This window comes from Pelophylax lessonae (genome assembly GCF_965119305.1).
Source record: "Pelophylax lessonae genome assembly, chromosome: 4".
Classification (NCBI taxonomy): domain Eukaryota; kingdom Metazoa; phylum Chordata; class Amphibia; order Anura; family Ranidae; genus Pelophylax; species Pelophylax lessonae.
This window is the reverse complement of record NC_138771.1, coordinates 449864735-449882279: the sequence shown is the minus strand read 5'-3', so window position 1 is coordinate 449882279 and position 17545 is coordinate 449864735. Positions and strand designations below refer to the sequence as shown.

Sequence of the window (17545 nt, the reverse complement as noted above, 5' to 3'; positions counted from 1 at the left end):
ACAAGTGGCTGAGGAGCTGGTGTAGTAAGGAGGGCTTTGGGTTCCTGGAGAACTGGGACAATTTCTCAGTCAACTACCGGCTCTTTAGTAGGGACGGTTTGCACCTAAATGGGGATGGTGCAGCCACACTGAGAGAGAAGATGGCCAACAAGTTAGAGGGGCTTTTAAACTAGGTGATGGGGGAGGGTACAGATGTAGAATTAGCCAGTGGGGAGCAAGGTTCAGTGGGCAGTAATGGGGACACTAGTGGTAAGGTACTCACAGTTCCTAAACCCAAGGAGGGTAGGGGGACAAATCGCAAGTGCAGCCTAAAAACATTGAACGAGGGTATAGTATGAAACCAGACAAAATTGGTTTGTATAGCAATGCTAGAAGCCTGGCCAACAAAATGGGAGAGCTGGAGTTGCTTATGTATGAGGAGGATTTCGATTTTGTGGGATTTCAGAGACTTGGTTTGACAGCTCTCATGATTGGCTGGCGACCATTCAGGGGTATTCCCTATATCGCAGAGATAGAGAAGGAAGAAAAGGGAAAAGGGTATGTCTGTATATTAAGAACAGTGTCCAGGTAAATATGAGGGACGACATCACAAATGGAGCTAAGGAGTAGGTAGAATCCCTATTGGTAGAACTTCAAAGGGAAGGCACTATGGGGAAAGTAATATTGGGCGTATGCTTTAGGCCCCCCAAATCAGAGGGAGGAGGGAGAGGCAGACCTCCTATCACAGCTTGGAATGGCAGCAAGGATGGGAAATTTCATTATAATGGGGGACTTTAATTATCCAGATATAGACTGGGCAGAAGAAACAGCGCATTTGTCTAAGGCTTGGCAGTTCCTAAATGTTTTGCAGGACAACAGATGGTGAACGCACTGACAAGAAACAATGCGGTACTAGATCTAATGATTACCAACAGTACTGACCCGATCACGGATATAGAAATACAGGGCAACGTAGGAAACAGTGACTATAGGTCAATCAGTTTCAGTACAAATCACAGAAGTAGGAAACACAAGGGTAATATAAGGACACTGAATTTCAAAAGAGCTAACTTCCTTAAACTGTGCTCTTTGCTAGACAATATAAAATGGGATAGAACCCTAGGAACAAAGAACACGGCGGAAAAATAGGAGTGCTTCAAGAACATACTAAATAAAGGGTTTTGGCTAGTACATCCCAAAAGGAAATAGGTTTAAAAGAGCAAAAATGAACCCCGGGTGGCTAAACTCCAACATAAAAATGCATATTAAAAATAAAGAAAAGGCCTTCAAAAAATACAAGGCTGAGGGGTCATTGGCAGCATCCCAACACTACAAAGAGTGTAATAAGAAATGTAAAGGCGAAATCAAGGCGGCTAAAATAGCACACAAGAGACATATAGCGGAAGAGAGTAAAAAAAAACCCAAGCAATTCTTTAAGTATATAAATAGTAAAAAAGCGAGACCAGAATACATTGGCCCCTTAAAAGACAATGAAGGGAATCTAGCCACAGTAGACAGAGAGAAGGTGAAAGTGCTAAATAAATTCTTCTCTTCAGTTTTCACTAAAGAATTGGGGGGCTACACTAACCCAGCTTGTAATGTTAAAATAAATAATACACCTCAGGAAGCACCCCCATGGTTAACAGAAGATAGACTTAGAACTAAACTTGAAAAACTTAACATAAATAAATCACTGGGACCGGATGGTTTGCACCCGAGGGTTCTTAAAGAACTCAGCCAGGTGATAGCCAGACCATTGTTCTTGATCTTTATGGATAATCTACAGACAGGTATGGTGCTAGCTGATTGGAAAAAAGCCAACATTGTACCAATGTTTAAAAAAGGGCCGAGATATATCCCCGGGAACTATATGCCAGTTAGCCTAACATCAGTAGTGTGCAAAATTCTGGAGGGGATGTTAAGGGATTATATACAAGACTATAGTAATAAACACGGTATTATTAGTAGTAATTAGCATTGATTCATGTAAAATCGTTCTTGCCAGACCTATCTATTAACCTTCTATGATGAAGTGAGTTGCCATCTAGATAAAGGAAGGCCTGTGGTGAGGTGTATCTGGACTTTGCAAAGGCATTTGATACAGTTCCCCACAAACACTTACTGTACAAACTAAGGTATGTAGGTATGGACCATAGGTTAAGTATCTGGATAGAGAACTGGCTCCAGTGACGAGTGCAGAAGGTGGTGATAAATAGGGAGTACTCAAATTTGGAGGATGTGGAAAGTGGGGTCCCCCAAGGATCTGTCCTGGGACCAATCCTGTTTCATTTATTCATAAACGATCTAGAGGATGGGATATCCAGCACAATCTCTGTATTTGTGGATGATACTAAGCTAAGCAGGCCAATATCTTCTATGCAGGATATGGTAGCCTTACAAGCAGACCTGAACAAAATAATGGGGTGGGCAACTACATGGCAGATGAGGTTTAATGTTGAAAAATGTTAGGTAATGCACTTGGGTGTCAGAAATACGAACTCGCTAGGGGGAAACCTCTGGGTGAATCTTAGATGGAAATGGACCTGGACCTAGTGGACAACAGGCTTGGCAGTGGCATGCAATGCCAAGCTGCTGCAAGCAAAGCCAACAGAATACTGGCATGTATATAAAAGGGGATTCACTCCAGAAATAAAGAGATTGTTCTCCCACTTTACAAAACTCTGGTCCCGCCACATCTTGAATATGCCGACCAGTTCTGGGCACCGTTCCTCAGAAAGGATGTGCTAGAACTAGAGAGAGTACAGGGAAGGGCAACAAAGATAATTAGGGGAATGGAGGATATCAGCTATGAGGAAAGACTACAAGCACTGAACTTATTCTCTCTGGAAAAGAGACGCTTGAGAGGGGATATGATATCAATTTACAAATACTGTACTTGTGACCCTAGCAAAAGGAACAAACTTTTCAGAGTAAATGAATTCAATAAGACACGGGGCCACTCACTAAAACTAGCAGAAAAACGGTTTAACCTTAAACTACGTAAGAGGTTCTTTACTGTCAGAGCGGTAAGGATGTGGAATTCCCTTCCACAAGCAGTGGTATCAGCAGGGAGCATCAATAGTTTAAATAGTTTAGATGGGCACCTTAAACACCTCAACATAAAGGGGTACACAATGTATGGTTAGCAGCAAACACACACATTATGGGTTGAACTGGATGGACTGAGGTCTTTTTTCAACCTCACAAACTATGTAACTATGTTAATACTTAAGGAATCAGGATAAACCAATCATACTTTCCCCGTAAGGGGAATTTTTGAAGCCCAATTGAACTTTTAGGTAAATCCATATAAATGTAATCAAGGGGGAAAACCTGCGCTAAATATTGAGAAGTAATGATAAATGGGTAATAAATATTAGCAGCTGAAACACTGGACCTATAGAAATCCAAACAGTAATGTATATCAAATTAGTGCAGCGCTAAAAACAACTAAAATAATAAATATGTCACATTGGTCATGGGTGCAGTGAAGAAAACAAGACCAAAGAAAGAAAGTCCATAGGGGTCATGAATCCCAAAAATGGATCTTAGATGTAAAATAATAATCCAAAAAGGAGGTTAAGTCCCAAGGTTTTGGTGAGCAGGAGGAAAACACCCGTGGTAGGTAAGTGAGAGATGGCTGCTTACCAGAGGGAGTGGGCCCCCAACTTAATGGACAGGCCACAAAGGCTATGGAAGTAAACCACTCAAGATAAACTCTTTCCTCCACACGCTTAGGGATATGGACCGCTTGTAACCACTCTTGACATTCCAAGGTACAACACACTGTAGCAGTAAGGCTCATATACAGCTCCGGTGTAAAGTGTTAACCATATGGGAAGGAAGATAGAGGGAGACCATAGTGTAATCCAGCATTTGCAATCAAACAAGTTTATTAAAAATTCCACTTACATCTTAGTACATGTACAGGCAAAACAGCATAAAATCGCGGTGTCCTGCGGAAGTAAGATGAGCCGGCGTCGAGAGGGGAGTGACGAACGTGGTGTCCGGAACCGCCCGACCGGTTTCGTCAGATGTGACGTCGTCTGGGGCGTGGTTACCGGGCACCACCATCACGCCTATAAGTCCCATGATCATCCGACACTTCCGCTCTCTCGGCCAACCACCATCAACTGAGGGCGGAAGTGACGCAATAGCACCTCAACCCTTGTGGGCGGAAGTAACCAAATAATCGAAAACATTCATTGAGCGCAGGAAATGTCCACTCAAAAATACCAAACTAAACATTATGCCAAGAATTAATAATGGACATCTAATATCCACATCTAATGGGCCCAAAAAATATCCTACAACGCACTATGTTATAAAATAGGCAATGTAAGGATAATTTACCAAAAAATCAGTAATTACTAAAAGGCTCCATCTAGTGGAAAAAAAGGGCATTGCTAGTAAATAGTAATCATGAAGAACATGGAGTAAGGTGCATATTGCGGCATTCCCAATTTAACATGATAAACCTCACACAATTAATAAATAAATTCCATAAGAGCTTGAAAAGGATTGTTAAGAGCAAAAAATGGACAATAAAAACAGTTTAAAACAACAGTAGGGATACATAATATAAAGTGCATAGTGCTATGCTCTCTAATAATATAATGAACCAAACATAGTGAATATTAAAATCCATACTGGTTAATCTGGATAAGAGCTTGCAGATGAGAACCATAAATATATAGAACCATTAGTCATAATAAATTAGTAAAACAATCTACAGAAGTGCATAGTCTAAAAGTACATATTCCCCAACACTAAAATTAGCTGTTATTAATGAAACAATTAATGTCCCATTCAACATTAAGCCCGAAGGGGACATAAGTTTTGAGAACATAAATCCAACGTGTTTCAGCACAAGATAATTCTCTCTTAACATTAGCTCCTCGCCAGTTCGGAACGTAGTGGTCAAACGCTACGAATAGAGAGTTGCGAGGGTCCTTACGATGGCATAAATCAAAATGTTTAGAGACGCTGTGGCTTGGGAAGCCCTTTGGAATGTTGGCTACATGCTCCCCCATGCGTATTTGCATGGTACGCAGAGTACGACCAATGTATTTTTTTCCACACTTACATTGGAGCATGTAGACAACATTTGGTGTCGAACAGGCAATAAAAGAATTAATAGAATATTCTCTTCCGGTAACCTGAGATCTAATCTTTTCTATCTTTCTGCCTTTAAAAGATGTTACATCTCTTGCAAGGATAGAAACCTTTCAGTTCCGGAAAGAATAGGGGCTTCCGAGGCCTTTCAATGACATTGTGGTTACATCCACATATTTTAAAAAGACAGACCGCAACAGCTTCATCCCTGTAGACAGCTGTCACCACAAATCTTGGTTGCTGGCTGTCCCTAAGGGACAGTTTATGAGACTGCGACGAAACTGCACCCATCTTGATGGTTTCCTCTCGCAAGCCTCACAACTGAAGAATAAGTTCCTTGATAGAGGCTATTAAGCAGACTCTTTGGATAAAACTATCAGGGAGGTTGCCGATATGGAAAGATCGGTTCTGTTGGCCCCACGTGTAAGAACCAACCGTGATAATAAACCTTTTAAAAATTGTTTTGTCACCTCATTCAGCACGCAACATTATGCGATTAAAAAAATCATGCAGAAACATTGGGCTGTAATTAAAAATGATAGGATTTTGGGCCCTGCCCTTCATGAACAGTCCAATGTTATTTTTAGAGGAGCCCCTTCTTTATGACACCAGGTGGCTCACAATGTCATTGAAAGGCCTCGGAAGCCCCTATTCTTTCCGGAACTGAAAGGTTTCTATCCTTGCAAGAAATGTAACATCTGTTCTCTTAACGCTTTTAAAGGCAGAAAGATAGAAAAGATTAGATCTCAGGTTACCGGAAGAGAATATTCTATTAATTCTTTTATTGCCTGTTTGACACCGAATGTTGTCTACATGCTCCAATGTAAGTGTGGAAAACAATACATTGGTCGTACTCTGCGTACCATGCAAATACGCATGGGGGAGCATGTAGCCAACATTCGAAAGGGCTTCCCAAGCCACAGCGTCTCTAAACATTTTGATTTATGCCATCGTAAGGACCCTCGCAACTCTCTATTCGTAGCGTTTGACCACTACGTTCCGAACTGGCGAGGAGCTAATGTTAAGAGAGAATTATCTTGTGCTGAAACACGTTGGATTTATGTTCTCAAAACTTATGTCCCCTTCGGGCTTAATGTTGAATGGGACATTAATTGTTTCATTAATAACAGCTAATTTTAGTGTTGGGGAATATGTATTTTTAGACTATGCACTTCTGTAGTTTGTTTTACTAATTTATTATGACCAATGGTTCTATATATTTATGGTTCTCATCTGCATGCTCTTATCTCGATTAACCAGTAGAGATGTACCGAACTGTTCGCCGGCGGAAGTTCCCGGCGAACATCGCTTGTTCGCGTCCGCCGCTGCGGGCGAACATATGCGATGTTCGGTCCGCCCCCTATAATTCATCATTAAGGCAAACTTTGACCCTGAACCTCACAGTCAGCAGACACATTCCAGCCAATCAGCATACCTCCCTCCCACACCCTCCCACCTCCTATAAAAAAGCAAGGGCAGCATCCATCTTAGATCATTCTGAAGCAGTGTGTTAGTGAGAGCAGGGAGAGTGCTGCTGCTGTTAATAGCTAGGGACAGACGTTAGTCAGTGTTCCCGGTCTTGTTAGTCAGTTTTCTCGGTCCACTCCTGCTGTAAGGACAGCATCCTGACAGCACCCCAAAAAGCCCTTCTTAGGGCTGGTATTTGAGTAATATATATATATATATATATATTGTCCCCAAAAAAGCCCTTTTTAGGGCTGGTATTTGAGTAATTTTTATATATATATATATATATATCTATTGTGCAGTTGCCTGCCCGCTGTGTGTGAGAGGCCACAGACCCACCACAGACTGTACTGTGTGCACACCACACTCATTTCGGGTGACACAGGCACAGTACCTTTCAGTTTAAAAAATATTTTTTTTTTCCTCTGTCATAATTGCAGTGAGTGTCAGGTCCACAGAGTGTACTGTGCCCACTGCAGTGCCCACCACTGATATATATACGGTGGCACAGCAGCTTGTTGCAAATTGAAAAAAAATATATTTTTTATAATTGCAGTTGCCTGGGCTGCCAGTGACTGTCAGGTCCACAGAGTGTACTGTGCCCACTGCAGTGCCACTGCCCACCACTGATATATACGGTGGCACAGCAGCTTGCAAATTAAAAATATATATATTTTTTTATAGTTGCAGTTGCCTGGGCTGCCAGTGACTTTCAGGTCCACAGAGTGTACTGTGCCCACTGCAGTGCCACTGCCCACCACTGATATATACGGTGGCACAGCAGCTTGCAAATTAAAAATATATATTTTTTTTTATAATTGCAGTTGCCTGGGCTGCCACTGACTGTCAGGTCCACAAAGTGTACTGTGCCCACTGCAGTTCCACTGCCCACCACTGATATATACGGTGGCACAGCAGCTTGCAAATTAAAAATATATATATTTTTTTATAATTGCAGTTGCCTGGGCTGCCAGTGACTGTCAGGTCCACAGAGTGTACTGTTCCCACTGCAGTGCCACTGCCCACCACTGATATATACGGTGGCACAGCAGCTTGCAAATTAAGAATTTATATTTTTTTATAATTGCAGTTGCCTGGGCTGCCAGTGACTGTCAGGTCCACAGAGTGTACTGTACCCACTGCCCAACACTCCTAGTACCACAAATCTAAAAAAAAAATGACAGGCAGAGGCAGGCCACCCCGCAAGGGCCGTCGTGGTCGTGGTGCTGTGATTTCCTTTGGCCCTAGAATAATGCCCAGTGTTCAGAAGCCACAGACCCTGAACTCAAAAAATTCTGAGGACATAGTTGACTGGCTTACACAGGACACCCAATCTTCTACAGCTTCCGCTCGGAACCTTAATGCACCATCCTCCTCCAGCTCAGCTTCGGGCACCTCTCAATTTACCACTCGCCCGCCCGCCGGCACCACCACCAACACTAGCACCACAGCCGCTTCACTTGATCTGTCAGAGGAGTTATTTACACATGAGTTGGAAGAAATAAGTGATGCGCAACCGTTAGTGCCAGAGGATGTAGATAACAGGGATATGTCTCAGTCAGGCAGCATTATACACATGGACGTACATTGTGATGATGATGATGATGATGTTGTACCTGCTGCTGCTGCCTTTGCTGAGTTGTCAAGTGAAGCGGCTGATGATGACGATGTGTCCGTGGATGTCACCTGGGTGCCTGCTCGAAGAGCAGAAGAAGAGGGGGAAAGTTCAGATGGGGAGACAGAGAGGAGGAGGAGACGAGTTGGAAGCAGGGGGAGGTCATCGCAAGGAGCTAGTGGCACAGTCAGACAGCACGCCAATCAACGCAAGCTGTTGCCACCACCAGAATGCCGTCATTGCAAAGCTCAGCAGTGTGGCATTTTTTTTGTGTGTCTGCCTCTGATAGCAGCGATGCCATTTGTAACCTGTGCCAAAAGAAACTGAGTCGTGGGAAGTCCAACACCCACCTAGGTACAAATGCTTTGCGAAGGCACATGATCTCACATCACAAACGCCTATGGGATCAACACATGAGTAAAAGCAGCACACAATTTCAAAGCCACCATCCTCCTCTTGGTCCAGGATCTTCAGCCACGTCAACCACTGCTGTCCTCCTTGCCCCCTATCAACAACCCGCCTCTCACCTTCAGCAGTTCCTGCTCATCTGCCCACAGTCAGGTGTCTGTCAAAGAAATGTTTGAGCATAAGAAGCCAATCTCACAGAGTCACCCCCTTGCCCGGCGTCTGACAGCTGGCTTGTCGGAACTCTTAGCCCGCCAGCTTTTACCATACAAGCTGGTGGAGTCTGAGGCCTTCAAAAAATTTGTCGCTATTGGGACACCGCAGTGGAAGGTACCCGGCCGAAATTTTTTTTCACAAAAGGCAATCCCCAACCTGTACTCTATTGTGGAAAAGGAAGTCATGTCATGTCTGGCACACAGTGTTGGGGCAAGGGTCCATCTGACCACTGATAGCTGGTCTGCAAAGCACGGTCAGGGCAGGTATATCACTTACACTGCGCATTGGGTAAACCTGCTGGCGGCTGCCAAGCATGGAATGCGCGGCTCTGCTGCAGAGGAGTTGGTGACACCGCCACGACTTGCAGGCAGGCCTGCTGCCACCTCCTCTACTCCTCCTACTCCATCCTCTTTGCTAACCTCCTCGGCTGAGTCCTCTTCTGCTGTTGCGTCTTGCTCCACACCAACTGCACCCCCCCAGCTCCCCAGGGGCTATTCCACATGCCGGATACGACAGTGTCACGCTGTCTTGGGGTTGACTTGCCTGAAAGCAGAGAGTCACACCGGACCAGCACTACTGTCCGCCCTGAACGCACAGGTGGATCAGTGGCTGACCCCGCACCAACTGGAGATCGGCAAAGTGGTGTGTGACAACGGCAGCAATTTGTTGGCGGCATTGAATTTGGGCAAGTTGACACATGTGCCGTGCATGGCACATGTGTTGAATCTGATTGTGCAACGTTTTGTGCAGAAGTACCCAGGCTTACAGGACGTCCTCAAGCAGGCCAGGAAGGTGTGTGGCCATTTCAGGCGTTCCTACACGGCCATGGCGCACTTTGCAGATATTCAGCGGCGAAACAACATGCCAGTGAGGCGCTTGATTTGCGACAGCCCGACACGTTGGAATTCAACACTGCTAATGTTCGACCGCCTGCTCCAACAAGAAAAAGCGGTCAACGAGTATTTGTATGACCGGGGTGCTAGGACAGCCTCTGCGGAGCTGGGTATTTTTTTGCCACGTTACTGGACGCTCATGCGCAATGCCTGTAGGCTCATGCGTCCTTTTGAGGAGGTGACAAACCTAGTCAGTCGCACCGAAGGCACCATCAGCGACATCATCCCATATGTTTTCTTCCTGGAGCGTGCCCTGCGAAGAGTGCTGGATCAGGCCGTAGATGAGCGTGAAGTGGAAGAGGAAGAGTTGTGGTCACCATCAAAACCAGAAACAGCCTTACCATCGCTTGCTGGACCTGCGGCAACGCTGGAAGAGGAGTCTGAGGAAGAGGAGTCAGGCATCCCAGGGTGCTCGTTGTCACCTATCTGGTACCCGTGGTGTTGTACGTGGCTGGGGGGAAGAACACACCTTCAATGACATCAGTGAGGACGAGGAATTGGACATGAGTAGCTCGGCATCCAACCTTGTGCAAATGGGGTCTTTCATGCTGTCATGCCTGTTGAGGGACCCTCGTATAAAAAGGCTGAAGGAGAACGACCTGTACTGGGTGGCCACGCTACTAGACCCCCGGTATAAGCAGAAAGTGTCTGATATGTTACCGAATTACCGGCAGTTGCAAAGGATGCAGCCGCTACAAAATAAGTTAAAAAGTATGCTTTACACAGCGTATAAGGGTGATGTCACAGCACAACGGGAATCCAACAGGGGAAGAGGTGAAAGTAATCCTCCTCCTACCACAACCACGCCGGCAAGGACAGGACGCTTTACAGACGTCTTGTTGATGGAGGACATGCGGAGCTTTTTTAGTCCTACGCATCGCCACAGCCCTTCGGGGTCCACCCTCAGAGAACGACTCGACCGACAGGTAGCAGACTACCTTGCCTTAAATGCAGATATCGACACTCTGAGGAGCGATGAACCCCTTGACTACTGGGTGTGCAGGCTTGACCTGTGGCCTGAGCTATCCCAATTTGCCATTGAACTTCTGGCCTGCCCCGCTTCAAGTGTCCTGTCAGAAAGGACCTTCAGCGCAGCAGGAGGTATTGTCACTGAGAAGAGAAGTCGCCTAGGTATAAAAAGTCTAGATTACCTCACCTTTATTAAGATGAATGAGGCATAGATCCCGAAGGGACTGACAGTGGGGGATGCATTTGACTAAAAAAGGCCTGATGAGATGCCTTGGGCTAAAAATGGTCCTCACGCTGCTGTATTTAATCTGTGCATGCCGGATGACTTACGTGACGTCTCCGCCACCAACTACGGTTCAAGCCGCAATGTTTTAGTGCACTTTCTGCCTTGAAAACCTCAATTTTTCTGGCCGCTGCTACAGCAGCGGCTGCAACAATACCTACTTTTTCATGCATGTGTACATGCCTAATTTTTCTGGCCTCTGGTGCTACACTGTGGCTGCAAAAAAACAAAAAATAAAAAAAAGGCACATACATGTGTCAATTCCCCTGCGTGATCGTTACCTTGTTGTGGTGAAGGGGCTTGCGTATCACAATGAAGCGATCACCTCTAGGAGTGTGTTGGCACACCCCAGATGATAAGGTCGTTGCTTCATTGTGAACAGACCAAAAGCGATCTGCGGGATAATTTTTCATAGAAAAAACATTAATTTTCTTTAATTTAAAAAAAAGAGGACAGCCTCTGTGGAGCTGGGTATTTTTTGGCCGCGTTACTGAATGCTCATGCACAATGGCTGTAGGCTCATGCATCCTTCTGCGGAGGTGACAAACCTGGTCAGTCGAACCCAAGGCAACATCATCGACCTCATCCCATATGCGTTTTTTCTGGAGCGTGCCCTGCGAAGAGTGCTGGATCAGGCCGTAGATGAGCATGAAGAGGAAGAGTTGTGGTCCCCATCACCACCAGAAGCAGCCTTGTCGTTGTCGATTGCTGCACCTGTGGCAACGTAGAGAGAGGAGTCTGAAGAAGAGAAGTCAGAGGAGGAAGGTGGCTTTGAGGAGGTGGAAGACCAACCACAGCAGGAGCCCCAGGGGGCTTGTTGTCACCTTTCGGGGACCCTTGGTGTTGTACGTGGCTGGGTGGAGGAAGAGACCTTCAATGACGTCAGTGAGGACAAGGAACGGGACATGGCTAGCTTGGTATCCAACCTTGTGCAAATGGGAAGTTTGGGGTTGTGCAAATGGACTGACTGACTGTTAAATGGGTGTCAGGTCACCTGTGGCCAGGTGACAACTGCACCCTGTTGGAGGCAGGGGCGCAGCGCAAGGTAGTGAACCCGATAGCAGACTGCTGCGGATGGACCGGAGCATGAGCCCAAGATTCCCCAGGGTGCGGAGTCTAAGACCCAGCAGGTGTTCACCAGAGCCTCTAGTGGTGAGGATGGACTTGGCTGCAGCTGGGCCCAGGTCGCGGCCCCTGGGGTCCCCCAGGTCACGCTCCGTAGGGAGAGAAGGGAAGCAGCCACTCAGGACACACGGAATGGTGATGGGTAAGCCGAGGGCGGGGTAACAGGCAGACAAGGGTAACCACGGGACAGGCCAAAGGTCAGGGTAACAGGCAAACAGGAATAGTCAGAGACAAGCCAAAGTCAGTACACAGAACAGTAGATCAAGCACACAGGAAACAGGAAACTAGTAACAGGGAACAGCAAAGCTGACCTGCAGTGCACTGGTTAGTATAGACTTCCTGGAATGGCCTGGGGTGGAGCCAAACAGGGAAGAGAGATGATAAAAGCAGCCAGAAGGAAGAGTCTGGCCCTTAATGCAGACATGAGGATGAGGAACAGGTAAACTACCAGACATTTATTGCATGTCCATGACAATGGGGAGTTTTGTCTGTCAGACTGTCACTGTGAAGCGGGCATAACCCTTACACTACCTGATTGATACAACATCACACCTGATCGTATACAAACACTGGATGTTTTAAAGCACGTTATTCCAAACAATTTAGGAATGTTAGGTGATTTATGCCCTTTATGGATTAAAACCCGACTCTCTGTCAACTACCTAATTTCCCATGGGAGTTTTGCCATGGATCCCCCTCCGGCATGCCACAGTCCAGGTGTTAGTCCCCTTGAAACAACTTTTCCATCACTATTGTGGCCAGAAAGAGTCCCTGTGAGTTTTAAAATTCGCCTGCCTATTGAAGTCTATGGCAGTTCGCCCGGTTCGCGAACATTTGCCGATGTTCGCGTTCGCCGTTCACGAACGGCAAATTTTAGGTTCGCGACATCACTATTAACCAGTATGGATTTTAATATTCACTATGTTTGGTTCATTATATTATTAGAGAGCATAGCACTATGCACTTTATATTATGTATCCCTACTGTTGTTTTAAACTGTTTTTATTGTCCATTTTTTGCTCTTAACAATCCTTTTCAAGCTCTTATGGAATTTATTTATTAATTGTGTGAGGTTTATCGTGTTAAATTGGGAGTGCCGCAATATGCACCTTACACCATGTTCTTCATGATTACTATTTACTAGCAATGCCCTTTTTTTCCACTAGATGGAGCCTTTTAGTAATTACTGATTTTTTGGTAAATTATCCTTACATTGCCTATTTTATAACATAGTGCGTTGTAGGATATTTTTTGGGCCCATTATATTTGGATATTAGATGTCCATTATTAATTCTTGGCATAATGTTTCGTTTGGTATTCTTGAGTGGACATTTCCTGCGCTCAATGAATGTTTTCAATTATTTTGCTACTTCCGCCCACAAGGGTTGAGGTGCTATTGCGTCACTTCCGCCCTCAGTTGATGGTGATTGGCCGAGAGAGCGGAAGTGTCGGATGATCAGGGGACTTGTAGGCGTGATGGTGGTGCCCGGTAACCACGCCCCAGACGACGTCACATCTGACTAAACCGGTCGGGCGGTTCCGGACACCACGTTCGTCACGCCCCTCTCGACGCCGGCTCATCTTACTTCCGCGGGACGCCGCGATTTTATGCTGTTTTGCCTGTACATGTCTACTAAGATGTAATTGGAACTTTTAATAAACTTGTTTGATTGCAAATGCTGGATTACGCTATGGTCTCCCTCTATCTTCCTTCCCATATGGTTAACACTTTACACCGGAGCTGTATATGAGCCTTACTGCTACAGTGTGTTGTACCTTGGAATGTCAAGAGTGGTTACAAGCGGTCCATATCCCTAAGCGTGTGGAGGAAAGAGTTTATCTTGAGTGGTTTACTTCCATAGCCTTTGTGGCCTGTCCATTAAGTTGGGGGCCCACTCCCTCTGGTAAGCAGCCATCTCTCACTTACCTACCACGGGTGTTTTTCCTCCTGCTCACCAAAACCTTGGGACTTAACCTCCTTTTTGGATTATTATTTTACATCTAAAATCCATTTTTGTGATTCATGACCCCTATGGACTTTCTTTCTTTGGTCTTGTTTTATTCACTGCACGCATGACCAATGTGACATATTTATTATTTTAGTTGTTTTTAGCGCTGCACAAATCCATATAAATACATTTCAAGCGTATCAAAACAAATGCTCAATGTCTTAATGTTAGTTTTCTTTCTAAAGCAGGCAAAAAGGCAAGCAGTTGCAGAGTGGGACCCTTTGCTTTCTGTAGAGAAGCAGTGATTTCAGCCCCATCCTGAGTTAGAGCCAGAGCTCTTCAAATATTTAGGAACATGAGCTGTGCTGATTGCAAACCCATAGGTCTGACTCAGTGTGGGTTTTTTAGACCACTACAATAAGGCTACTGCTTCCTCAGAGAAAGCAAGCATCCCACTCTACAGCTGGAAGTAGGGGACAATGAACTGTAAAATGTTACACATCTTTGTTTTGATGCACCTGGAATATAATTAGCTGATTTAATCTGATGGTTTAATTGGGAGTTAATAGTTTTGGGTTAATTTTATTTTAATATAAAATCTTTATTTTGCAAAACACATATACTGTATCTGCTGACTTTTAAATATTAGAACTTACCTGTCCCAGATTCCCGCAATGTCGGCACCCAAAGCAGATTTTTGAATTGGCTCTCGGGTGCTGCCACTGCCATTCAGGTTAAGGGAACCTGGCAGTGAAGTCTTTCGGCTTCACAGCTGGTTCCCTACTGCACATGCACAAAGCGCGCTGTGCTTTCTAATTGGCCCAGCAGCAGAGGAAGAAGGAACTCATTCCCCCCCTTCCCCCTGAAAGGTGCCAAATGTGGCACCAGAAGGGGGGAGGAAGCATATAAGCAGAAGTTCTACTGTTGGGTGGAAGTCCGCTTTAATATATATGGTGCACGACTTACCCGAAGCCTGCAAAATGGGGCTAAGTGGGGAGAGGGCACAGTGTCGGAAAGAAAATTGCAACATTTTATCAGAAGGTAGAACAAAAGTGATCAATTGTTCCTTCCAAACATGATATAATCTTTATGTCATGTTAGGGATAGCCCTAAGCTGCTAGATCATTGTTTGAAAAATGATTTTTACCTTCTTTATGACCCATGTACCCGACTTGGGTCCAAATATCTTCCAAGGAGTCTTTAATCCTCCAGCTAAAAGGTAAGGAATTGTTCCCAAAATGACAGATATTCATGTAGTTCTCTACCAGAATAGTTTCAGTCTGTGAACTAAAAAAACAATCAACAACTCAAGCTATAATTCAATATTACAAAACATATATAAATACATATTACAAATGAAACCTATATTATAGTCCACCCAACTATGTATTTTTAGTTTGGAATAGTGGCTGCCAGATTTATGAAGATTTTCAGCAGCTTACTTCTTTCTGTATAGCAAGCAATTGTGTTGCAAGTTTGAAAATGTCTTGCTAAGCTATTGGTAGACTTGCCAGGCTTCACAAGTTTGTTGCACTATTGCAGCAAATCTGCATTGCATAACTCCAGATCATTTTTCTTTGCAAACATTCTGCAAGTCTGCTGCAAGTTCTGGTTCAGTTATGTTGTGCAATAGTCATCCCACCACAGGGGTCACGGTGGTTGAATTTTCATGCTGTAGACTTGCAGAGCTCTTGCTGTAGGACTCACCATTGCAACTTTGCTCTCGATAGAGACTTGCCACGGAAATTTGCTACAAATTGGAAAGGTGTCAACTAGGGCTTGTGCTTCAAGTGAAACTTGCTAGTGAAAATATTAAGCAAGCTAACAGACTTACAATTCAACACTGTCACAAGTTTGTGGTAAGTTATCCTTGCTATCGGGGCATTTATCATGATGCTCAACTTTGGGGAACACATTGAAGTATGCAGATATATTCACTATTGTACAGAGGAACTACAGTTGTCCCATCTATGTTAACCACTTCAGGACCACAATGGACCACCATCTATGTTAAACACTTCTGGTTTTACCCCCTTAATGACCAGGCAATTTTTTGTGATTTGGCACTGCATTACTTTAATGGAAAATTGGGCGGTCGTGCAATGCTGTACCCAAGTAAAATTGATGTCCTTTTTTCCCACAAATAGAGCTTTCTTTTGGTGGTATTTGATCACCTCTGATTTTTTGCGCTATAAACAAAAAATATTTTTTACATTCTGCCATATAACATTCCCCCAAAAAAAATGTAAAAATCAAATTGTTTCATAAGTTTAGGTCAATTTGTTTTCTGCTACATATTTTTGTTAAAATCGCAAAAAGCGTATTTTTATTGGTTTGCGCAAAAGTTATCGCGTCTACAAACTAGAGAAAATTGTATATAATTTTTATTGTTTTTTTATTGATAGTAATGGAGGCGATCTGCGATTTTTATCGGGACTGCAACATTGCAGCGGACAGATCAGATCCCTAACTGACATTTTTTACACATTTGGGGGGACCAGTGACATTACTACAGTAATCAGTGCTAAAAATATGCACTATTACTGCAATAATGACACTGGCAGGAAAAGGGTTAACACAGTGGGTAATCAAAGGGTTAAATGTAAGCCTAGGGGAGTGTTTCTAACTGTGAGGGGGATGGGTTTTTGAAATGATCACAGAGACTTGTGTTCCTATATAGAAGGATCACAGGCTCTCTGTGATCATTCCAGAGAGAAGAATGGTCAGCTGTGTTTACAATAGCTGACCGTCCTTCTCTCTCAGCGGGGAGCGATTGCGGGTGCCTGGCGGAGTCCCTGCTGCTGAGTGGGGGCAGTAGCGCGCCGCCGCCAGTGTGCGCTCGCCCCCTAGCAGCAGGCGCGCGACCGACATAGGGCTACATCGGGTCACGCAGGAGGGGCTTCCTGCCGCAGTAAAACTGCGGCGGGCGGTCCTTAGGTGATTAAAAGATTTGTGAACTTTGTTGGATGTCACTCACAATTAACGTTGGATTAACATAGCTCGACAATGTGATTGATGTTGAATTAAAGCGGACCTTCAGTCATTTTTTAAAACTTTCCATCTATTTAATCCTCTGCCCTTATTGTTTTAACTTTGGATAATAAAGCATTTTTTTTCTGCCAGTAAATACCTTATACAGCCCACTTCCTCTTTCTTGTCTGGTAATTAGCCCAGGCTAATGACATCATGCACAGCACTTTCTCTCTAACTCTCGTGAGAGTTTCCCAGCAAGGGAGGAGGGATTAGTCATAGGAAAGCCAATGAGAGCTGCAGAGCTGGAGGGGCTGGATGAGGGTGGAGATAACAAGAGACTGCAGAGATCCATGAGTATTCATCAAGTGTGCAGGCAAGCAGTGATGTGAGCATGTCTGTCTTTCTATGTCTCTGTATGTGTATATATATAAATATATATATTTTTTGGCAGTGCATCTAGTGGTGAGCAGGTATTTCTCCCAGGATTATCAACCAGGCAGGTTGAAAGGCTCCAGGAGGACTGTTTTACTGGGAAAAGACTGGGTTTGCAGTCTCC

General features: G+C 44.6%; 1 protein-coding gene across 1 annotated transcript in view; it reads right to left on the bottom strand.

Moving 5' to 3' along the window:
• LOC309552694 (E3 ubiquitin-protein ligase RNF213-like) overlaps positions 1–17545 on the bottom strand; it is a gene marked incomplete at its 5' end in the record, with an annotated part of 1269694 nt that overhangs the window by 269779 nt on the left and 982370 nt on the right. Inside the window, one exon of the mRNA XM_082253620.1 lies at positions 15164–15303. Within this exon, the coding sequence (XP_082109746.1) occupies positions 15164–15303 (140 nt within the window). The remainder of the gene's footprint in view (positions 1–15163; positions 15304–17545) is intronic.